Here is a 26,187-nt window from a genome sequence, read left to right on the forward strand (position 1 = left end):
CAGATAAGATTGCATCCTTCCTCTCACATGCTTGCATCTACTTGCCAAAAACCCAATTCTTAAAAGTACACACTTGTAATTACCCCTCTCTCACAGCATGTGCTTTTAAAAAATACCTCAATGGTCCTTTTATGTCATTATATGCGCACTATAATTCACTTGTTGTTGTTGTTGAGTGTGTTTTCATACTCTCTTGTTTCATAGTTTAATACCAGTGTCTTCCTCCCTTTTCTTACGTCTATCTTTGAGCTCTCTAAACTGTGTTTTACTGCAGCGATAAAAGCATTCTCTGAGAGCCAGACATTATCCTGTCAGCGGGAAAAACGGATTCTATCAAAGCAGTTTGTCTTATTTCTACATCTCAGTTATATATTACTTCACGCCTTGTGGTGTGTTTTTTGTGTATTTAAGTCGTTTTATTGCAGGAATCTCACGTTGGGTTCTTATTTTATTTTTTTGCAGTGGAGCTTCGCCAGGCCATCGTCGCCATGATGAACAGGAAGGACGAGCTGGAGGAACAAAACACGTACGTTCAGACTCAGAACCAACCAAACACACGGTGTTCCAACAGTTCTGTATAGAAATCTACTCGTGAACAAGATAGACATTTAATATCCTCATATGGATGTAAACAACTTCATGGTCACCTCGTATTGTTTTGAACTTAGGATCATATCATCCGTGTCTAGAAAACCCTAAACGGGTGCATTTGACTGTTCCAGGGGGTCCGCGGGTCTTAAAAAGTATTAAAAGTTGATAAATCAATTTAGCGAAAATGAAGGCTATTAAAAAGTATCAAACGGCGTTTTCCAAGGTATTACATTTTGCAGCTTCTTTTCAATAAGTATATGAATGGTCCAGAGAGGTTGTTCTGCAGTCTGCCTGAATGTAGTCATGGCGTAGGTGTGTAGTGTGATTCTGTGTAGTTTATTCATGGATTCCCGTTGGGTTTGACGTCATCTGAACAGGACGTCGCACGCTCACTGCTTGATAGCACGCGAAGGTCCGTTTACGCCGGTTGCTAAGCAACATCGTTATGGGGAAATGCAAGTCTGCGTCCAAATGGTTGGAAGATAAGGAGGAAGGACGATCAATACTGTATATAGTCAATGTGAGGTAAAGTGTGTTGCCAAGGTAACCGGTTAGAACTCCAAGTGGCGATGAGGTCTTAAGATGTATGGGGAAGGTCTTAAGAAAGGTCATAAAAGGGATTACATTTGACTTCAGGATTCCTGCATACACCCTGAGTTAAGTTTTGTATGTTTACAGACATGTTCCAAAACAAAGCAGCGTATAAACATCAGATTTAAAAATAAATAAATAGGTTTACAAAAAAAGAAACGCCATTAAAGATTTTTGGAGTTTATTTCACGGTTAATTTTTATGATTTTTCTGTCCGAAAAAAAATTAAATGCTGATTTGAAACCGTGGTTACGAAGTTGAGGCATTTCCTGCTTCTGTGCCGAGGCAGTGGTTTCGAATTGGGACAAATTCTCCTTATCTACTGCTCCCGTAACACACACACACACACACACACACACACACTCACTCACTCTCTCTCTCTCTCTCTCTCTCCTTCTCTCTCTCTCTCTCTCATCTCTCTCTCTCTCTCTCTCTCTCTCTCTCTCATCTCTCTCTCATCTCTCTCTCATCTCTCTCTCTCTCTTCTCCTCCTCCTGGATAACTCTCTCTCTCTCTCCTCTCTCTCTCTCTCTCTCTCTCTCTTAGACTGGAGGAGGATATTGAATGACCTGCTTGTTTGTTTCCATCCTGAGACGAGAGGTTTTGTTTGTGCTGACCGGGGGCCAGGACGCTGTTTTGATGTTCTTATCATTCTTGAGCATTAATCCACCAAAGATTGTGATTTCCTCTCATTTAACAGCCGCTAAACGGGTTCAAACTGCAATAAAAATCTGCCGTAATGACCTAAAAAACACGCATTAATAGGATTAATGTGAATCTCCTGCCAGATCCGTGTGCTTTGTGTTTGGGGCATTGAGATAAGAGCGATGCAATCAAAGACGTGTGTAGATGTTTGTGTATCAGAGATAAGCCTGACTGCATTTAATAATGTTTATCCGATCTACTGATTATACAAATAACATATTGTCAACATTTAGTCGTCTATGTTATGTGGAGGATTAGGTCTGCAACATGTATCACCAACTGATGCAAATCAGTCCGAAAATAAACCACTTTATATATTGCAGTTGTGAAAAGTAATAAGTCCATTTAGCTAATATTGTAGTAGGGGTCCCTTTAAACATTGACTTAAAAACATTAATTGACTTACTCAATTACTCATGTACATAAAGTAATGTACCGTACTTTTCGGACTATAAAGGGCACCGACATATGAGCCGCAGCAGCTAAATTGTCCGTCTGTCTTGCTCTCGTTCCGTCTCTCGGTTCCACTTTTACTTTGGCGCGCTACCTGTCTCACTCTTTTCCGGCCTCCAGCGCCGCTTAGAGGTGGCGGGCGCGGACCGGTCCTAGAGCCCATAGTGTTAAAGGTGGTTAATGTTACCTGTAGAATCCATAGATCTAGGAGGTTCCCTAGTGGCCGTTAGCTGTACAAACAAAATGGGGAAAAAAGTCGCGGTTTATAGTCCGAAAAGTACGGTAAATAACACCAGAATGGAGAATTGAGTGTCCCCTCTGGGATTCATAAAGTATGTCTTAATCTTAATCTTAATCTTAATCTTGGTACTTCATATTTAGTTTGATGGCCTAATAATTAGTCATTTTGTACAATTAAGTTATGCTACTTGTAATTTAAATCTTTGTCACATTATCTATGGCAGTAGCATGCTGGTTCCAACAACATTACAATGTAACAAAAGGCCAGCAATTCAAAATGAAAGTGAAAGTGAAAGGCTAGGGATATGTATTCATGTTATTATATTCTTGAAGGTACATGTATCTGTTAGATATTGTTCCTGTCAAATGTCTTAGTTTTGAGTCCGTTTTTCCCACTTTCTGTTGAGTTGTGCTTCTTGCAATCTCAATTTATAAGTCAGTTTTTCCATCAAAAAGATTTCTTCCACAATTGTTACCCATTGGTTTTTCGTTGGTGGTGCTTCCTTACCCCAATTCCTACTGATAGCTAAGTGTTAGAAAAATATCCCTCGTCCCCGGCTTGAGCTTCAGCCTCAGGATCCGTGTATCTGTGATCCTCTCCAGATGGAAGGAGTCATCACATACAGAGCATCAGCTAGTTCCTGAGCAGTGTCCTTCACACGCTGATATCCAAGAGAGGGAGTCACACAGTCACAATATGGAGGACTAGAAAGCAGTCTTCAACGTTTACTTCAGATTAGCTCCACGTCAGAAATGAGCATGCTTGATGTCTCTCCATAGAGGCTGAACCATCATGTTCATCACGTAGCTATCATCTGCCTCAAACAGTCATGATGCTCTTCTGGGTCATCACACAGTCCTCATGTTCACAGCTACAGTTGGGATACCTTTGTAGCATGCTACTCTCATATTGGAAGAGGACAGTCACTATTCTCCCAACACTAAGTGATGCTACTTTTACTGAATTAAAGTCTGAGTGTCCTCCCTCTGTGTTTCAGGTCTCTGCGCAGTCTTCTGGACGGAGAGATGGAGCACTCGGCCGGCCTCAGGCAGGAAACCGATCTTCTGAAGAAGAAGCTCTCAGAGCTCGAGGAGAGACACAGCGCCAAGGTGCAGGCGCTCGCCAGGTGAGAAACCGCTGCCTGGAGACCAGACATTCAGACTGTTCTTCTTTAATCATCGTGACGCATCGCCACACTCGCAGTTACATTGCATTAACCCTGAAGGAGAACACAGCTGATGGGCGTCTACCAATCGGATGGTTGTGGGTTCGATTGCAGCCTTGCAGTCAAGATTTCAATGTATCCTTGGGCAAGATCATTTACCCCAACTTGGACCGCCGATAACCAAAATAAATCAGAGCTCCAGCGTCTCCCAGTGTTTCAAGGTGAAAGTGTTTCTTTTATTTATTGTAGTCCGTAAGCAATAAATATCATCGGTCCTGGTATTCCGGTGAGCACTGCTGGGCAGAAAAGGACCTTTTAGTTCATGGATTTATTTATCATAAAATAAGAACATCCATCCATCTTCTCCTGCTTATCCGTGGTCGGGTCGCGGGGGTAGCAGTTCCAGCAGAGAGCCCCACACGTCCCTTTCCCCTCATCAACCAGCTCTGGCTGGGGGGTCCCAAGGCGCTCCCAGGCCAGCGAAGAGATATAACCCCTCCACCTGGTCCTAGGTCTACCCCTCGGTCTCCTCCCAGCTGGACGTGCCTGGAACACCTCCCTAAGCAGGCACTCAGGTGGCATCCTTACTAGGTGCCTGAACCACCTCAACTGGCTCCGTTCGACGCGAAAATAAGAACAATTAAAAATAATTGTATTTATCACCCTATAAAAAATAAATCTGTGAGAAACAAAACGTCCAGCGTCAAATGGAAACACTAATTAAAGGTAGGGTAGGTAATTCACTTCAGAAACACTTGTTGTTATATTCCATGGAATGCGCTTAACATCCCGATAGCAAAGAATATCTGAAGTGCTTTGACAATAAATACATAAAAAAATGTCATCTGTGGAAGCCGTGGCGCTGTAAAAAGCACGACCAATCATCTGAGCCGGCTAAAGTAACTGGATGGCCTACCTGCCTGTCAGCCTTCCATCGGGGCACAAACTTACCTCGTGCCCTCATTGGTCATGTGCGCGTTCGTGTGTGTTGGAGGGGGGGCTCTGAGAGGAAGTCTGAAGGAAGGGGCAGATTTTTGTCGACTGCGTACTTTCAAATTCTAGCGCAGTGGAGCTGGTTTCTACATTCGTACCTACCCCACCTTTAAGGCTTTTCAAGTTGCCAAAATATTCCCCTTCAGATAAATTACTTTTGGAACGTGTCTTATTGTAGTTCTTTACAAGTACTGTCTTTTATCCCTTTGCATTTCAAACCTTAAAAAATGACTATTGAGAGTTTTCTGGCACATTTCACATCTTGAATAAGCACAGTCCACGTCTGTTTTGATGAGTAAACCTTAGCGGTGTGATAATGAATCCTAGAGATGCTGCAGCTTTTACTTCCTGCTTCCTGCACCATCAGCCGAAAGCTGCGAGTTGCTGGTGGGACGATATGTTTGATTTCGCAATGACAGTTTCATCGCTAGCTGACCATTAACCTCATCGACCCCCCGCAGATCTATGACGGCTGTGTGCTCGGGGCCTCTTTACGTCACACGGGTTTATGGATATTTAAATAAAGCTTTCACACATCAGGCAGGAAACACACGAGGCACTCATGACTTTAATGATGGCTACGGTCACGAGTCACACCGGGTTTGACGGGGGGGCCACATCTGAGCTGAGGAACTTTGATCTCATGCATGGAGAGCAACCAGGCTGTGAAAGGTTTTGTGATAAAAGCTGATTGTCCCATTACCACTAAAATGGCAGGAGGATATCAGACAGGAAAGGGACTATCACTGTTAAAAGAAAAAGTAACCGCAGCAAAACGATACCAAAGACTCAGTTTATAAACTCCATGAAAACAGTTTGATTCCATGTCACACTTAGCTAACTCTCCTCTTCCCAGTAGAGTTAAGATTTAAAACATCAGCATAAAATGTACTTTGAGTATCTTAGTTTTACTTTTTGTCCCCTGTGGAGGCGAGGTGCACGAGAAACAATTTCCTCCAAGAATTGAAGGTAACATGGAGTGAGCAATTCATAGAAAGATGATCGTTTTTCTTTCAGTCTTTAAAGCGAGCTAGGTCCGCTCATGATGAAAGGTATCGGCTGTCACGACTACTGTTCCCCTTATGTAAACCCAATGTCGAGAGAAGTGGTGGAAGACAGGAAGAGGTGTGTACGGCGAGATCTCCCCGGTGTGTGAGGCCGGCGGCTGCTTTGATCGGAGAGTTGGAGTCTATAATTCCCACGGCGCCTCCATTACATGCCGAGCTCTCCGCTAATGCATCTATTACGGGAACGGCTGGGCAAGAGCGTGCAGGTTTCCGGGGGGGGCACACACACACGCTAACACACACGCACGCACACACACACACACGCACACACACACACACACACACACACACACACACACACTCACGCTAACACACACACGCACGCACGCACACACACGCTAGCACACGCACACTCACGCTAACACACACACACACACACACACACACACACACACACACACACACACACACACACACACACACTCACACACACACACACACGCGTTAACATACAGACACACGTCATAGACACACGTTAACACACACGCACGCACGCACGCACACACACACACGCGCGTTAACATACAGACACACGTCATAGACACACGCTAACACACACACACACGCACGCACGCACGCACGCACGCACGCACGCACGCACGCACGCACGCACGCACGCGTTAACATACAGACACACGTCGTAGACACACACACACACACACACACACACACACACACACACACACACACACACACACACACACACACACACACACACACACACACACACACACACACACACACACACACACACACACACACACACACACACACACACACACACACACACACACACACACACACACACACACACACACACACACACACACACACACACACACACACACACACACCTACAGTTTCCCCAGATAGTGCATTGCGTCACCTCAGCGTTTACCATTGATTGCCTGTGAGCCAGAAGTCTTCAGCCCTTTAAATAGAGGGTTAGTCATCCGTCAGCTGTCTGAGCTGAGAGTTCAGAGCGTAGCCTGAGGCAGGAAGTGAGGCTAACGGCTAGCATCGATCCAGAGGCTCAAGCTCAGAGCGTCGGGCGATTATCACTAAGGTCGGATTTAGTTTGGACCCTAGGGAAGGTTTTATTCTAACTAAGACCTAATAAATCAGAATAAATGATAATCTTTGCAGGTATTCCATTTAATACTAAAGTATATTAGTGACAAGTATAAATACAAAATGTAAAATAGCATCTGAAGTCCGTAGGCAGATGACAACAAAACATTACAAGACAACAATACACAAGTAAAAAAAGGGACCACATGGGAATGAATTTGAACAAAAAGCAAATATAGGACTTTTCTAACAAAAATGTAAAAACTATAATAAAATAAAAAATCTAAAGGAAAGTTTACAAGCAATTAAAACAATCCCAAAAAGTAAGTACACTAAATCTAAAAATAATAAATATATTATAGATCAGAATTGACATTTAAGTAGTTATTAGAGAGCTAGTGTTGGACAGATATTGATTTCCAAAGAGGAAGTATTTTCTCAAAAAATGCAACTTTTAAATATTTTATTCATAAAATCGACTTTTATTTCACTTGAATGTTCTGCTCGGACTTCAGGTAGCTTCTTGTTTACCCTTCAAGCTGTCTGTATAGAAAAGGTATCTCAAATTGCATCCAAGAATAGTTGATATAAGATGGAAAATGTATGTTGTGAGTTTTATGAAGGTCCGTAGGGGTCGACTTTCGGACAGCAATTTAGACGTTTCTTCGCTGGGAGGAAGCTGCACTAACTGGCCCCGTTTGAAATGTAATTGAATAACCCTGCAGGGACGCTGACGCAGCGTTTTAAAGTGCCAGGTTTTCATGTTCGCACGGAAGGATTTAATGGTAGATGAAATGGCGAGAGAGAGAAATAATGTACGAGGAACAACCTCACTCTCTCTGTGACAAGATAACTTTATCAGGATAGAAAAAGCTACCTTAAAACAATTGTAATCAGATTGTGATTTCTAGCAGGATTACAGAGTTACAATACGTTTGAGTAAATGTACTTCAACCACTGCTTGTAAATTACTTACTTACTTACTTTTATGCTACCATATCTTTCGATTCCAAATATTGTACTTGGTTACCTGCTGTTTACCAATAATAGTTAGTATGCAGGTTGATATTATTAATATATTACTGCCTACATTTTTGGTTTAATTCTTATTCAGTGGAGGAGTACAAATACTGTACCTTATTTAAAGAGTCCTCTCCTACTGATGTTCAGGTGTATATCAGTATGTAGTGTCTCTACTTTAAAGAGTCCTCTCCTGCTGATGTTCAGGTGTATATCAGTATGTAGTGTCTCTACTTTAAAGAGTCCTCTCCTGCTGATGTTCAGGTGTATATCAGTATGTAGTGTCTCTACTTTAAAGAGTCCTCTCCTGCTGATGTTCAGGTGTATATCAGTATGTAGTGTCTCTACTTTAAAGAGTCCTCTCCTACTGATGTTCAGGTGTATATCAGTATGTAGTGTCTCTACTTTAAAGAGTCCTCTCCTGCTGATGTTCAGGTGTATATCAGTATGTAGTGTCTCTACTTTAAAGAGTCCTCTCCTACTGATGTTCAGGTGTATATCAGTATGTAGTGTCTCTACTTTAAAGAGTCCTCTCCTGCTGATGTTCAGGTGTATATCAGTATGTAGTGTCTCTACTTTAAAGAGTCCTCTCCTGCTGATGTTCAGGTGTATATCAGTATGTAGCGTCTCTACTTTAAAGAGTCCTCTCCTGCTGATGTTCAGGTGTATATCAGTATGTAGTGTCTCTACTTTAAAGAGTCCTCTCCTGCTGATGCTCAGGTGTATATCAGTATGTAGTGTCTCTACTTTAAAGAGTCCTCTCCTGCTGATGTTCAGGTGTATATCAGTATGTAGTGTCTCTACTTTAAAGAGTCCTCTCCTGTTGATGCTCAGGTGTATATCAGTATGTAGTGTATCTACTTTAAAGAGTCCTCTCCTGCTGATGTTCAGGTGTATATCAGTATGTAGTGTCTCTACTTTAAAGAGTCCTCTCCTGCTGATGTTCAGGTGTATATCAGTATGTAGTGTCTCTACTTTAAAGAGTCCTCTCCTGCTGATGCTCAGGTGTATATCAGTATGTAGTGTCTCTACTTTAAAGAGTCCTCTCCTGCTGATGGTCAGGTGTATATCAGTATGTAGTGTCTCTACTTTAAAGAGTCCTCTCCTGCTGATGTTCAGGTGTATATCAGTATGTAGTGTCTCTACATGTCTCCAAGCTTTAATGTTCAAAAAGATCTTTATTTGTCTCATGCTTCCTGTGCTGCAGCACCTCTTTTCACCCTCTGTCTGAAACCAGAGCCCAGTCTGCTCTGATTGGTTAGCTGGACGGCTCTGTTGTGATTGGTCAACCTCTGAGAGATGATCACGTACACCGTATGTGTTGGAGCGCTAGCCAATAGAAGCGGGAGTGTTACATCGCGATGTCTCTCTGTTCCTGAAGTAAACAAAGGAGTCCAATGGAGGCGCTTCAGGCAGAGTCTAAATATCACACGACAGGAACGGGACAACCGGAATAACCACACGATGGCCTCTTTAACAGTAGTTGAGTAAATAAGTAACTTTCCACCACGGCTGGGCTAAACTCTGACACACACAAAGCCAATTTTATAGTCGTCCGCTGCTAAATCTCAAGTGCTGCGTTTCCTCCTCAGTTAAATGTGTCTGGATCAATAGCGTCTATAAATACCAGGGAGTGAGGCTGGAAGCTGTCAGCAGTGAAAGAGGCCGCTGGCAACGGTTGCTATGAATCTCCTCGGCGCTTTGTGATTCAGACGCTGTGGCCGAATCTGCAGCCTGACATAACATCTGACACCCAACCACAACGTCTCGGCACCGGGGACAGGCGTGTGCGTGCGTGCGTGCGTGCGTGTGTGTGTGTGTGTGGGTAGGAAGTGCATTTTCTTGATTGGTGTAAAAGTATTCAGATCCTTAACTTAGTTCAAATACAAATGTATTCTGCAGAACAGTTGTGATGTAAATGTGATATATTATAATATATATGGCATTATTACAGTTTGTTACGATATATTGTCTAATTTGACTTGGTTCTACCACAGACATTTGACCGGTTTAGTCTTTAGAGCTGCATTATGTTCAAAGGTTATGCATGTTCTTGAAATGCAAAAGCTGCCAGATAATTTTTGTGGATTCAATGTACAATATTTACCGATAAGGTGGAGTAGTAAAAAGCACGACATGGTAATAGAGTAAACTACAAGTCACTCGATACAAATCTAATTCTGAGTTATGATCTTTACCAGCTGCAAAACCAAAACGATTGAATGGATCATTAATCAAAACTATTTGATACAATATATATTTTTATAATAAGAAGTTTTACTTTTGGTGCTTGAAGTGATTTCAATGCTTATACTTCTCTACTTAAACTTAAGAAAAAAAGAATGCATGACTTGGTACACCATAGTATTACTGCTTATACTGCTTATATGTGTGTGTGTGTGTGTGTGTGTGTGTGTGTGTGTCTCTCTCCCCGGGCGCCGTTCAAAATGGCAGCACACTGCTCCTAACACTAGGATGGGTCAAATGCAGAGAAACAATTTCCCCACGGGGATTAATAAAGTATATCAAATCGTGTGTGTGCGTGTGTGTGTGTGTGTGTGTGTGTAAGGGGGTGGCGGAGGATGAGCCTCTATAGATAGGTCTGGTCTGACGTAGTCTCCAGCAGAGGGGAGTGGGCTAAAACAACCCGCTGCTCACTTACTGTCCACACACACACACACACACACACACACACACACACACACACACACACACACACACACACACACACACACACACACACACACACACACACACACACACACACACACACACACACACACACACACACACACACACACACACACACACACACACACACACACACACACACACACACACACACACACACACACTGATGTACAGCAGGACCCTTACTCACACACAGCCCAATATAACATGTAGCTCTCACTCACTCACTCACCCACTTCCTCGCCCTCAGCTTCGCCCAGAGTGCAGGACTGGGCGATGTTTGCATGCCGCCTAAAGAGGGACTCATTCCTCTCACCACATGTATGTGATTCATCAGAGTGTGTGTGTCATCCTCCGTGCTAATTGGGGTTCCTGTTATTGAACTTTCCGCTGGTGGCAAATCACTACTTCAATATTATCAATATCAGTGTTCGGGAAATCACTTTCACACGAGCAGGGACTACACTTCCTTCCTCTGAGACTATGAGGGGAAGAGACTCTGAGAGAAGGACAGGAAGTGCAGCGCTGTGCAGAAATCAGCTGTCGGCATGAACGGGCTTCTTCTACGGGGAAGGCTTATTCTAGTAAAGAAATATCACTTTGTTTTTCATCGTTGGTGTTTCTGATGTATCTTACTACACGCCAAATGAGTACGCTTCGATTTGGAAAACCGCTGAAGCTCACTTCGCAGGAAGTTGCGATGTATTTTCAAACCTTATTTTCGTAACAGATGTATTTAATCCAGTTATTTTTAGACTCGAGAGTAATCAGAATACTTTATCACGTATCCCGGGGAAGATAGAGTTTTGCTCCATTTAATAATTCAAATAAAGATATTTTCATAAACGTTATAGTAAAATGTTGACTAGAAGTAAAAAACTAATTAAAAAAACTTCAAGTAAATCTATAATGCTAATTATACTACGATATATAACGCCTGTACTACTATGTTCAAGTTGTACAAAAGATACAAATACTGCCAGTTTTCTTGTAAATTACCCCAAAAATATATGTTTACATTAGTTTGGCCTCATGATGGCCATTTTCACTTCATATAGCTTCGTAAAGTGCATGAAATTATGAGCTGTTTTGTTTTATGTATGTTTTGTGTGTGTGAGGCCCCCAGGAAGAATAGCCAATGCTCATGCTAGTGCTAATGGGGATCCTAGTAAAGAACACGCACGCACGCACGCACGCACGCACACACACACACACACAGAGGCCTCTCGCAGCAGGAAGTCTGGAGAGCGGCCAGCAGAGTGAGTGGGCTCGGGCCAGGAAGCGGTGCGTCGTCACTGGGAGAGGGGGCGGGTGGACAGGCGGACACACGCACACACACATGAACACACACTCACACATACAAACATGGACACACACACACACACACACACACACACACACGCTTACGAAACAAACAAGAGCAGATGCCTTTTTCTTCGCTGGCAGATCGTCCGTCTTTTCTCCAGGCTGCAGCAGTTTGTGTTGTTCACTCTTTAGAAACGAGTACAGGGAAGGGATACAAAAGGTGAACAATTGCACTATGATAAGATTCCAATTCTAGCTCTCACAATAGTTAACTTAGTGCCGTGAAGTCATGTGACCGTGATTCCTTTATAGCCCAACGTTAGCTTTTTTCATTACAGTTGCGCTTTAAAAATCATAAAAGTTGTTGCTATGCGGAGATTCATCTGCTGAGCAACACGTAGGTATCATACACGTGTGTTTGCCACAGATCCCATCTTCTGTTATTCTCAAATGGAAAAAAAACATTTACTTTTGTCAAGAGAGCCTTCGCGATGCTAACTTCCTGTTCGCCCTTTAAAATACGCCATCACAGGATTGTTGACATCCTCGTGGATTCATCTTCTTATTACAGACACATGCATTTCCTAACATTCGGTCTATATGCTGTAAAATGTATTATCTCTTGGATTTACACACGGCATCTATCTGTCCGTCCTGGGAGAGGGATCCCTCCTCTGTTGCTCTCCCTGAGGTTTCTCCATGTCCCCTTTAAACTGTGGGGTTTCTCCGGAAGTGTTTCCTTGTACGATGTGAGGGTCTAAGGACAGAGGGTCTGAGGACAGAGGGTGTCGTCTTGTCATCCTGATATTCTGTACAAACTGTGAAGTCCACTGAGACAAATGTAACATTCGTGATATTGGGCTGTATAAATAAGCATTGATTGATCACTTCACTATATTGCCTTGTTGTGCGTGAAGAGTGGATGTCTGGCATTGAGCCGTTGGAAGTGTGGCACCAAGACTTTATGCTTGAATGTATTTTCTTTTTCTTTGAACGAAGCTGAGCAGTAAATTGCTCTTTTGACTTTTACCCAGCGACTGAGCCGTCTGCCTCTGAAGGCGTCTTTGCACCTCTCATTTACGACTTCCAAACAAAACGGATCATACCTGAAGACGAGCCGATTTATCTGTTTTTATTGCACATTAAGACGGCTACCGAGCGCCGGCTGGATAAAGAAAAGGGTGGAGGGAAGACAAAAGAGCGGGAAAACCACCCGAGGGCTTCGCTTAAGTTAAGTCAATACTGCGAGTGGTTTCGGTGCAAGCTTCTCTCTGTTCTCTAAGAGACGATTGTACCATCTTTCTCTTTACCTTTTTAATCTCTTGCATTTTAAGAACCAACCTTCAAACGTCTCAGTGTCTTTATCTCTCGACTGCACATTGTTTCCACCATCTTCTCTATTTACAAAACGGTTATTATTTCTCTAAATCTTTCTCCGAGGCACGCCGTCTTTCTGTCTCTTTGTTTCTGCTGCACACAAAAGCTCTCACACATCTCCTCGTGCGCAAACACTGCTCGTCTTCCCCACTTTTCGGTCACATGGAAGAACTTTGAGTTAATTGGCTTATTCTCTAAGCAGGCATTAACAATATTTCTGGGTCAGACCATTGCCCTTAATGAGAAACCGGTTTGTCCCACATCAGCTGGACCAAGGATCGCTACAGAGATGCCGAGCAAGTATCCCTTTGGACACACTCATTTAAAAGTTTTCCCTCCCTGAAGGCAGAGAAGACATTTAGAGTTTCAGACGACTTTCAAACACATTTCCAGCTACTTAATGGATCACTCGATTGGAAAGCATTAAGACACAGAGCCACAGATGCAGTTTGTTGCTACAGTTTCAGGGAAGAGGAGATTGTACGAGGTTGCCGCTCCCCGGGGGCTTTGCAGTTTCGATTTGTTTGGCATACGTCATTAAGGTTTGTCCTGCGGGTCCACTAAACTCCGCTTGTAATGATGGACTCGCCAATAGACCTAAAGGAAGTGAATGCAGAGCAGATATATAGGCCTATCGGGTATTTAACAGCATATAGCGACTCAAAATGTATGGGTGTGATTTCAACCCTGCTCATTCACAGTTGGTTTATCACTGGCTCAAATATAGAGGTATTTTTTTAACAATATCGTGGAGATGGCACATGCTAGTAGTGCTCGAACATGGTCCCAAAAGATAAGAAAGACACACATGTAATCTGTGCAAAAGGACTGTTGGTTTTTCCATCGCTTATAGTCCAGACTGAAATATCTTAATAACTATTGGAGGTGTTGCCGTTCAATCTGGCACAGAAATTCACAGTACCCAGAAGATACATTATTATGATACTTTGAATCCTAACGTATTTTGGTTTAGCAACACCATCAAGTCACATTTGGTCCCTTCGTTCTGTGAAATGACGCAACGTCTACTAGATATGTTGATGCAAACCATTATACACATATTCATTGTCACCAGATGGTGTATCTTAAAGACTTTGGTGATCGCCTGGCACCACCATTGGGTTAACATTTGGAGTTATCGGTGCAGCGTGGCTTTAGACTCTTAAATCAAATCAAAGTTTATTTATAAAGCACATTTAAAAGCGATTTTTGGTCGGGCCAAAGTGCTGAACATGTAATAAATACTACAATCACATATAAACACAGTCTTAGTCTTGTTTCAGCAGAGTTTTATATCTTCAGACCTTTTGGGGCCCTCGGTTGAACTGCTTGTCAAAAAGTTTGGAAACCAACAGATACATGAATTAGTAGAGTGACAGAAATCAACAGTTTTGATATCCAAATAATCACTTAAAGGGGACCTATCATGCAAAATGCACTTTTTGATGTCTTTTACACATATGAAAATAAAACCCTCTCTCTTTTCCTCCGTACCCAAATCTCTAAAAACGGGGAACAACGGAGCTGATCCAGATTTGCGTCCGATATGACGTAATATCTGAAATGTGGACCCACGGGCCAATCAGAAACGTTGCTGTCAGAAACAATGCCCGACTGTTTTGGACGTAATATGGTCGGTGTTTACATTAGCATCGCTAACACTCAGAGCTAACCTGTACTGGAGAGCATGTGTGTGAAGAAGCAGGAAGTAGAAAGGAACTCACCTTGTAGTATAACCGGCAAGAGAGAAAGCCTTTGAGCTCCAGACTGTTTCAGATCCTTGATAATCCATGATATGGCGTTTCATCACGGCAGCATTTAGTTTAGACGGTAGCTGCCGGGTCCCGCATGAGCTCAGACCCCTCCTCTTTAATTTATTTTAAAGCTTTATCCCCAAATCAGCACTTTAGAAACAGGAAGTGAAACAGAGGGATATGAGGCATGGCTAGAATGGGTGATCCGTTTGGTTTTTTGAGCAAAACACTTCATAGACATGTTTTTTATATATTTTTATATATCTATGTTATTGCCTAAAAATAGCATGATAGCTGACCTTTAAAACCATTTATCAAGAAAAAACTTCCATACGCTCGATGATTCCAGTTTCTCAAAAAGGAGCATTTTCCTCTTCTCTTGATTTATGACACCTCGAGGGCCATCTTTCACTATTATCTGACATTATTCAACTCATAAATTAATTGTTAATGTAATTGATTAAAAGTTAATGATGACTCTAATGGTTATTTGCTGCCCTAAAGGGAAGTGTCTTAAATGGGTGAAATGACATGCTTTGAAGAAACAGCCTTTGAGCCTCAATGGGATACTTAGTATGGAGAAAGGCATTTTCTCCAACATTTTTATAAATGCAATGTTTGGGGATGTGGAGGCATGAGTTTTCTTGTCGGTAATGAGCAGGTTTGTTGCTCACGGAGGAAAACAAGAAGTTCTGTGTTGTGATTTAGCATGTGGCGACCGAGCTGTACGACCTGAGGGGAGCCAGGACTCAGAGGGAGTTTTTCACAGCACACGCACAGGCTTTTATCACTCTGCGAAATTGGATTGGAAAACAAGAAGCAGCAATGTTCGCTCGTAACCCGCTTGCTAATTTACATCGTCCATCTGAAAGCTACCTGTGTACACACAACTAAATTTCCCTCCGGACCGCTTATACTGTAGGTGTGTGTCGTAACGAAGGTGTGATCGACACCTGCGTCAGGATTCTGATGTGGGGAACTTTCACTTCTGGTTATTGTTTCAGTAAATCTCGAGGAGGTACACTCGTAACATGTATGTAGTGTATGGTGTAAATTGGGTAGGAGTTTTTTTTAGGTACAAACGGTTTCCACTAGTCTTGTATTACTTGAAGACATAGTCTAATTGGGTAGCTTGTGTCAATCAAATAGAGAACCGCAGTGACGCGTCCTAAAACTCCTTCCGGTTCCTTCGTCAAAAACGCAATGAGATTTCTCCGTAGGATTTTGGAAAATAGCTGGAAATCAGGTCTGTGGTTGAGACGCATTGAAGAGACGGATCACGTTTTGTTCAGCCGGATAATCTCCACATCTATTCTACTTTTATAATTTTCGAAGCATAAATCTATTCGCAAGAAGCAAAATACTAACGTTATGCTATAAAGGAACTACAGCAGGGTCGCTGCTTCAACGTCACGCCGACTTCAGATCCATATTCAAACTACAGATTCTAAACGGAACAAGTTGAAGCGTTTGTCTTTACAGTCTGCGGGAGGCAGGGACTTGCTTTCAAGCAGAACAGAAACTAACTTAGAGGAGAGTTTACGTGTTCGGCGTAATGAAGTACAACGGCCTCGACAACTTCTGTATTCCTATTCAGCCACTTGCTAACAACCATCGTTTTTCAGACAAGTCAACTCTTCAGAAATCACCAGCGCGGTCACTGCGGATGGATTTAATGTCGTAGAACAAAACGTGATCCGTCTCTTGAATGCGTCTCAACCACAGACCTTATTTCCAGATATCTTCCAAACCCCTACGGAGAGATCCCATTGCTTTTTGTCGAAGGAACCGGAGGAGGTAAACATGCTAACTTACGTCCGGGTTTTAGGACGCGTCACTGCGGTTCTCTATATGGTTGTACTGTGAGTTGGTAAAGGTCACTTCATTTTATTTTTTGAGCATTTAAACATCATTTCTGGTTTCAAAACCAAAACAACAAGCTATAAGGCAAGCTGATTGTGACAGCGAAGTTACTGGAAATGAATCGGGGTGATGAAAACACTTGTAGATAGGTCTTTGATCCATGCTTAGTGGAGGAATATTGATCAGTGCAATGTTTCGCCTTCATGAAACTGAAAAGCTGTATTAATCGAAGCCAGAGGTATTTATAGGTCAAAACATTTGCTAAAAGTGAACGGTTAACCTGAGCGTTGGGTATCACATGTTGCCATATGCTGCAATTAGAAAGGCTGTATATCTCCCCGAGCTCCTTCTCAATCATGGGGTCGATGTGACCAGAATTTCTCGTTCGAAAAACCAAAACAAGAAACTCCGCCAAGCCTAATGCAACAGCAGAGTTTGGGAGATAATTATATTGAGTGATAGGTCTCTACGACAAAACATCTTTCACGTGACACATAGTATTTTGACCCATGCTTAGTGAAGAAATATTATGGCGCGTTTCCACTGCCGCGGGTAGCTCGCTTTAAGCGTGCCGAGCCGTGCGGGCCCGTTTTTGGTTGCGTTTCCACTTGGCCTAGTTTTGGCCCGGGGCTACTTTTTCACCTTTTTTCTGGCCCGACTAAATCGTGGTTCTAGGGCCAGGAACAACCGGGCTGAGTCGGGCTGAGCATGCTAAACTAGAGAGAGAATCGCTGGCAAGGGGGCTACAACAAGATGAACATATTTGACCGTGATTTAATTGTAATACACGTTTCTAAATGATGCCGAAGTAACAACACACTGATACCGGTTAGTAAAAACCATGAATTAATGCTTTGACAAGTCTGCAGACAGACGGCAGGCGAAAAACCCTTTTTAAAATGCGTGTTTTCTGAATGGAGATCGGCTAAGCTAACGTTATATATTCTCCGACCGTCCACACTCACAACAACGGCCTACAGACATAAATAAACCAGCGACTGTATTCGCCATGACACAGGCAGTCTGTGGTTTGTACTTGTTTAACTTCTGTCTAGTTTATGAGGAGCTGTGAGCTCTGAGTGCTAACAGCTAACGGCTGTGTTGTTCTTCTGGGGCTCTCATTGAAGATGACGTCACGGCCCCGCCTACACTGCGTTACTATAGTAACTGCCCCAGTTCCTAAACTGTAATGGAAGCGCAGCATTAAAGTGAGCCGGGCCGAATAAGGCCTAACCAAACCGAGCGAGGCCGAGCGGGGCCTGCAGTGGAAACGCGCCATTAGTGGAGAAGTCTTTATTTCGCAAGACAAAAAAGCTCAAACCTTTGCTAACAGATCATCGTCCACCTGAGCGTGGAATATCACATTTTGACAAACGTCTCGCTGCACCCTCGCTGCGAGGGGGACCCAAGTTCCCATCAGCAGAAACACGTGGGTTTGCTATCCTGGCTCCAAGATGGAGGAATGAGCTCCCCATTGACATCAGGACCGCAGAAAGCTTTCACACCTTCCGGACTGAAAACTCATCTCTTTCGACTCCACTTCGAGCGATAGAACTGCTAACAAAGCACTTATATACTAATAAAGGACTGGCTTCTCTAAAGCCAGTTGAGTAGCACTTGAAATGTTTTGGCTCTATGAAGCCTGATGTACTTTATGATAGCAGTGGCTCAGTCAGTAGGGGCTTGGACTGGGAGCCGTAGGGTCGCCGGTTCAAGTCCCCGACCAGACCTAAAATATGGAGCGTGGACTGCTACTTGGAGAGGTCCCAGTTCACCTCCTGCCCTGCCGTGGTGCCCTTGAGCAAGGCACCGGACACCCCCCTTCCCCCCTCACTCCCATTGCTCCCCAGGCGCTGCACACTAGCTGCCCACTGCTCCTAGTGCTAGACTCCTGGTACTAGGATGGGTACACACTGTGTGTGCCTGTGTGACCATCAAAGAGGGTTTCATCCCTCCCAATATCATATTATGATTCTGTTTTCTACAAGTTTGTATCTTCTTGGTCGACTGCACTAGTCAGTCAGCTAAATGTAATGTCAGGTGCAGTAATCGGCCTGCAGGTATAACAACAGACTCATTCTCAGTAGAAAGGGACGCATCAGAAAGTCTGCATATCCACACACACACACACACACACACACTCTCTCTCTCTCTCTCTCTCTCTCTCTCTCTCTCTCTCTCACACACACACACACTATAATTTCATTAGGCTGTACAGCGTCTGGCTCTGATAGCGGCGGCTGGACGGATCCTCCGAGCGCTGGAGTCTGGAGCTCTCTGCTTTTGTTGGAGGGGAACGAGGGAAAGATAAGCAGGGCACCAGAACTCGCCCGTGGAGAATGGGGGTGGGGGGGGGCAAGACAAAGGCTGTTACATTTAACTGCAAAGGGCATACAGGCGCACTCCAACTCTGATTGAGTCCCTCCTCAAAGTCGATGATGTTCAGCGGGTTAAGGCTTGTAAAGAGAAGCCTCTGTCTCTCACTCTGTTTCTATAGCACACACACGCACACGCACACGCACACGCACACGCACACGCACACGCACACACACACTTCTACCCAAACTGTGTTTTTATCAGATGTTGCTGCGTCACATTTCAAGTGCTTTTCAAAATGTGTTTCTGAGATACTGAACACTGAAATCTCTCGCTTTCCAAACTGAGGTCAGGACACACATTTCTTCCTTTTGTAATATATACATGTCGGCAGATGGGTAGAAGACTTTGTCACAGAGAACTTATCTCAGATACTATACTGCACATCGTGATAGGAGCGTTACGCAGGAGATAAAGTATGTGTAGGAGAATCCACTTGATCACAGCTTCCTCGATGTTGGAGCCATGTCTCTGGCTTTTACTGGTCATTTGATCTGAGCTTTCTGTTTGGTTCCCCTCAGATGTGTGTGGTTTGTGAAAGGTTTAGCCGGTCCGCTCCAATCGGTTTGATGCAAACCAGCTGAACATGCATTTGACATTCTGGAAAATGGAAAAGTAATCAATCTGACAATGTGATACGGAGATACGCGGAGTATCTATTAACGGCAGCTTCATTTTCTAGCTGCCTGATAACGTCTGCCAGAAAATATTTAATCTCCTCAAACTACAAGACATAAATAAGGTGCTTTGTGTACTTTGGGTACTTTGGGTGCATTACACACCCACTGAATGAACACTACCAGTCCTGTTGAGTGGTATATGTGTGACTATTATCATTGTGAACAGAACGTATGAACAGTAACTATCGATTGTCATCCACAAGAGGTTTTACCAATAAGTCCATTCAAAGAGCAGCCGGTGTCAAAGTGAGATCTTAACAAAGGGAAGATGGGAGGAAGGAAAGGAAGTCATAATGCGTCTCAAAGAAAAGTGCAACGATTACGATTTGAAGTCCACGAGGAGGCTTTTGACTTCCAGTACTTTAGGATGAGTCAGGATAGCCCGTACAGACGCCACCTGTTACTTCATGTTTGCAGTCACACGCAACGAGCTGTTTTTGCAACCTGTATATATGCATTTAAAAACAACTGTCACACCTGGGTTTGATAATCTGATCCTCATTGCATCACTGCCTGGACTTCTGACAATCTGATAAGTCTTTGGAAACGTGTGTTAACATCAGGTGTAAAGTCGGTCCACTCGTTTCTGAACGCCGTGGTGCTGTGGGCGGATTGAAACACAAGCCTCGTCTCTGTAAATAACCCTCGGTCCGTCCGTCCACCTGGATTCAATTTCCAAGGTTTTCATTCCCCCGTTCCAGAGGTGACGAGATGTCACAGCTGGTTTCACACTGTCTCCTGCTCCACATGCTGTCAGGAAACACGGCGAACAACTTCCTGTTGCCGAGCTGCTGGACAGAAAATCTATTTTTAGTTGTAGTCACTTTGTGCACGGCAGCAAGTAATGCACAGCTCTGAATCTGATATCTGACGGGTGAACATCCAAATGCTTACGTATCATGTGTTGTAGTTATCAGAGGTTGAATGTAACGAGTACATTGTACTGAAGTAAAATGTTGAGGTACTTCACCGGAGTATTTAACTTTCATGCTACCTTTTATAAAAGGTACATTTTGAAGCCAATTAAAGCCAGTTCTTACTCCACTAAATTCATCTGACATCTTCAAATACGTTATCGATTCACATAATGAGCTTATACAACTACTTCTAAATGAACTTTAATTACATATTATTATAGGTTAAGGTCCCAAGTCGCAGTATACAAAGTGATTTAAATGAGCTTCACCTTTTATCAGTTGTTATAAACACAATAATACATCAATGATAATTATCCAGTCATTTAAATGAATGAATCTGAAATGTTACTACTTTTACTTTTTAAACTTAAAGTATATTTTGACTTCACTATGTAGCATTCGCGCTTCTATTGGTTAGCGCTCCAACACATTGTACGTGATAGGCTAAGGGGCGGGACATCTCTAAGTGGTTGACCAATCACAACAGAGCTGGCCAGCTAACCAATCAGAGCAGACTGGGCTCTGGTTTCAGACAGAGGGTGAAAAGAGGTGCTGCAGCACAGACAGTATGAGAGAAATAAAGAGCTTTTTGAACATTAAAGCCTGTAGACTACATACTGATACACACCTGAACATCAGCAGGAGAGGACTCTTTAAGTAAGAATTCAGAGTACTGCTTCGTTATAACCTCTTTTCTGTTCCTGTTCTCTGGTTATAATGTGTGTGTGTGTGTGTGTGTGTGTGTGTGTGTGTGTGTGTGTGTTTCTATCTGTGCAGGGAGAACGAGGTCCTGAAGGTCCAGTTGAAGAAGTACGTGGGGGCGGTGCAGTTGCTGAAGAGAGAGGGCAGCCAGGGCAATGACGGTACACACACACACACACACACACACACACACACACACACACACACACACACACACACACACACACACACACACACACACACACACACACACACACACACACACTGTTTCTACGACCTGATAGCAGCTCTCGTATCTGTGTCCCAGTCCTTCTATTTCCCTCTCGTACAAAAACGCTAATCCATTGAAAATGAGGTCATCGAGTTTCCTCTGAATCTCACATCGTGCATTTTCTCCGATGACTACCTCCCTCTGACGTGTCCCTCTCTCTAGTTTTTGGGGTAGATTCGATAACTTTGACTTTGTTTGGTGTTGCCGGGGGATGCGAGCTGTGTAAAGACCGGGCGAGATAAGCCTCTGCTGTATCAAAGGCAAATACAATGAACACGGCAGATTATGGAGAGACACATAATGGCTAATTGCATTTTGGGGGATAGAATGGAAAGCGGTTATCTGCGGCGCCCCGAGGGTTTACTTGTTTGTGCGTTTTTTTTGGTGAGCCACGGAGGTAAAGGGACGTGTAGAACTTTGTAATATCGAGTTAATGATGTTTATTTTATTAAAGAGGTCATATGAACAAATGGCGATATATCTTTTTAATAATGCAATATAAAACCTGCGTGGATTTGTGAGTGTGTTCTCATTTGCTTATCCATTTAGAAGGAAGTAAAGATCCTGTTTATTACAAAACAATAATAGTCGGGGATAAAAACGCCCATGATGAACGTAATTGCAGCTCCTAACACTAGTAAAATGCTTTATATCGTGTCTAAAGCTTTTCAATAGCGTTTTATTTTCAGAGTTTATAGATTTTTTTATCTTCACTGTATATTCTCTACTTTTAATGCTGTTTTAATTCTATTTTGAGATGTTTAAACTCTAGTATTGTTTATTTCTACTCTTTAATTTCTACTTATGTCCAATGCCTTGTTTTGTTGTTGTTTATGCTGCTGCAATGCAAACATTTCCCAATTTGGGATCAATAAAGTACCTCCTATCATATCTTATGCAGAGACCTTGTACCTGTCCCCTCTGTGGGATGAATGAAGCGTGCAGAAAATCAAAATAAATCATCATTAAAGCTGGACGTTGGTCTGTAAACAGTTACGTACTGTAAGCGTGCGCCATGTGGATACAATCTTTCACATTATGTAAGCTGGGGGAAACTTCTGAAGCAATGGAGAGTCAGAGCTGGAGCTTTGATGGCAAACACTGACGGTTTATTCGGAGTTACAGTCGGAGAATTAACGAGACAGGTGGTGTGTCACGAGTTGACAAACCAATTCTGAAGAACTCTTCTGCAGCTCGAGGTTTAACTAGTTCGGAGTGTGTAGTATAATATTCGTTTATTAGTCCCCGAGGGGAAAATGGGTTGCAGCACATCACAGAGGCATTTAAAAAGTTAAGACAATACATCACTGACAACAACATAGACACAGATAACCAGATATCGGCAGACATGACGAGGGGCCTATGGGCCCTCCTTTGCGAGATAGGGGGGACAGGGCCAGCTGGGTAAGCAGTGCGTCCTAGCCATCATTTATTCAGGAGTTTGAGCTCGTGGGACGAAAGACAGCCGAGATCTGTTCTTTTCTAAATAAGGGGCACGATATCTCCGCCCGGATGGCAACAGTTCAAAGTACGAGGCAAGAGGGTGCCTCAGGTCACTCACAATATTGTGTGCCAATTTTAAAACTCTGTCCTTGTAAGCATTCGATATTAGCACATGAGATTCCTGTCCATTCACTGGACAAAGTTACGGCCCTCCTGACTGACCTTCTCTGTGCCTCAGTTGCCGAACCAGCATATGATGCCGAAGGAGAGCACACTTTTGATAAAAGCATGATAAAACATCTTCACCATTCTGTTGCCGACATTAAAAGACAATCATTTACGTAAAAAAAATATTCTTTGTTGAGACTTAGCATAGTAATAATCAACATTCTTCACGAGCGAGACTAAACAATGATGGACCCTGAATCTCACTAGAGCTCTCGTCCACAGAAAAGAATGAGCGCCAGGGAACCTGCGTCCCTGAACAATAAGCGACCTCATGGCGGCTTGTGCTCGGTCATAGACTGGCAACAACAATGCGCCCAAGCTGCCCCTGCTTAAGAGAGATAGCAGCAATACCCAAGGCCGTAGACCTGTGCCGCGGGAAGGAGACGGCAAAGAGAGAAAACGATGAACTGGGTCGAAGGTTGAATACCTAAGCAAATTATTCCCGAACATAAATATTTATATCTTAATTAAAATGTGTCCAGCTAATAATATGTATGCAGGCATGACATGGCAAAGACTTTGGTGGACAATGTTGTATCATCAGAATTAGGCGATTTTTACTCACTCCTCAAAGCTATCTTTGTAGTTTTCTGGTCGTATACTTGTTGTAGTATATTTACTGATTCAAGGCGTACCCACTAAATGTATCCAAAGCACGAAGATGTCTCACTATTTTAAGAAATACATCTTTGATTCAAAAGTTGGGGGAATTGGTGTCGAGCCTCCATCAATATGAACTATTGTTGATGATGGCCAACACGACTCAAACAAGATGCAAGCTGTAGGATATTGGACTTTCCATTTCAAATCTAAGTACACTACCAACATATTGCCAACAAGTCAATATTTCCCTTAAATACTCCTTCATCAGCTGGATCCCATTCACACTCACTAAATCACATTCATTCATTATTTTATAGCATTATTTTATTTTCAATATATCTTCACAAGATGACACAAACATACCGATTCAAATTAAAGAAATGTAAATACAGAAAACGGAATAAGGGACCATCCCATCTTGCTGTTCCACAAATAGTATACATAATGTTTGTTTGCATATAAGTTCATCTAATTCACACACATTTAACAAAAAAAATATATCATCATTGCACCCTAATTTGGCAATGAGCCCTCTCCGATGTTACCTCTCATTGCTATATCTCTTTTAAGTTAAAGGGCACCTATCATGCTATTTTTAGGCAATAGCATAGGTCTCTCAGATATATCAAAATATATAAAAAACATGTCTATGAAGTGTTTTGCTCAAAATACCAAACAGATCACCCATTCTAGCCATGCCTCGTATCCCTCTATTTCACTTCCTGTTTCTAAAGTGATGATTTGGGTATAAAGCTTTACAAAAAGCTCATGCGGGACCCGGCAGCTACCGTCTAAACCAGGGGTCTCCAACACGTCGATCGCGAGCTACCGGTAGCTCGCGGGCAGCTTTTCAGTAGCTCGCCACTCGATTATAGCGTAGGTTGCTTCTTGATTTTTCGGCCGCGGCCGGACAATAACGTTTTTTTATTTTAGAATTTTTTCTGTCACACGAATATAAAATTGGTCCGTGACGCAGTGATCAAGGAGCAGACGTGACAGCGGCACCACACACGGAGCAGTCTGCTTTCTCAAGCAGCACCAGTCCAGAACCAACAGCAGAATGCCCCGCTCTGAATCAGGCCGCGTCGCTGCGGCTCAGAGACACACAGGGAGGGATTTGTGTTTTTGAAAAACACTCGTTATCGTAATGTCAGGTTTTTGGTGGATTCAATCAAGTCTTGGATTGCAGAGTATGAATGTCCTCTTGCTATTTTCAGTTGATAAATACTAAGTTTGTGAAGGCAGGAGGAAAGCTTCCGCGATCACCGTCTCCTCCCCGTTCCTCCAAACCCCGCCCCCTCCCTGAAAATAATGAGTGACAGGCTGACAGTGACCCGATAGAAACTTTATTATTCACTTAATCACTGAGATATAATGAAGCTAACTTAATCTCATACATTCATGGGATTCATGTAACAGTAAGACAGAGAATGTAAGTGTGCACCCACATGCACTATTTTTGCTTTGATATGCTGTTGTAAATACTCCTTCTCTGCTGCGTTCAGACTCAAGTCCTGTGTGTGATGCCACATTCAGTGTCCTTTTTTTAACAGAAGACCGTGACTAGAAGCTGCAGCTCGACCGCAGAAGTATTAGTTTTTTGTTTTTGAGGATGGAACAATTCCACACACAGATATAGGGAGGCTAGACCTATACAGATTTATTATGGTTTATAATTTAATGTCAAGACAAGGAAGAAGAAGAAGAAAAGATGGCTGCACTGTTCAGTGTCTGTGGAGATGGAGGTGGAGGTTATAAATCTCCAAAATCATGTTCAGCTGAAGTCTCAGCAAAACTGACAACATTTCTGGAGCCTTGTAGAGCCAGAGAACTATAAGAACATTCACCAAGCAGCACTGAACCTGTCTGCTTTATTTGGTTCTGTTCTGCAGACCTTTGTGAAGCAGCTTTTTCTGACATGAATGCAATCTAAATACAGAACAAGACCGACTGATGAACATTAAATGACTCTATTAGAGTGAACCTAAGTGGGTCCAGCATACACCTCTATGGTGGACTCCATGCAGTGCCAAGAATGAATGCACTTATTTGACCATAAGTGCATACAATACTTGTAAGG

The 26,187-nt window shown here is 42.9% G+C and overlaps 1 protein-coding gene across 1 annotated transcript in view; it reads left to right on the top strand.

Annotated features, from left to right (window-relative positions):
- Positions 1-26,187, top strand: part of snx29 (sorting nexin 29) — a 205,000-nt gene that overhangs the window by 30,340 nt on the left and 148,473 nt on the right. The window contains exons 12-14 of the mRNA XM_034078507.2: positions 463-526; positions 3,579-3,707; positions 21,638-21,723. Of these exons, the coding sequence (XP_033934398.1) occupies positions 463-526; positions 3,579-3,707; positions 21,638-21,723 (279 nt within the window). The remainder of the gene's footprint in view (positions 1-462; positions 527-3,578; positions 3,708-21,637; positions 21,724-26,187) is intronic.

Source organism: Pseudochaenichthys georgianus, unplaced genomic scaffold (genome assembly GCF_902827115.2).
Source record: "Pseudochaenichthys georgianus unplaced genomic scaffold, fPseGeo1.2 scaffold_439_arrow_ctg1, whole genome shotgun sequence".
NCBI classification, from domain to species: Eukaryota; Metazoa; Chordata; class Actinopteri; order Perciformes; family Channichthyidae; genus Pseudochaenichthys; species Pseudochaenichthys georgianus.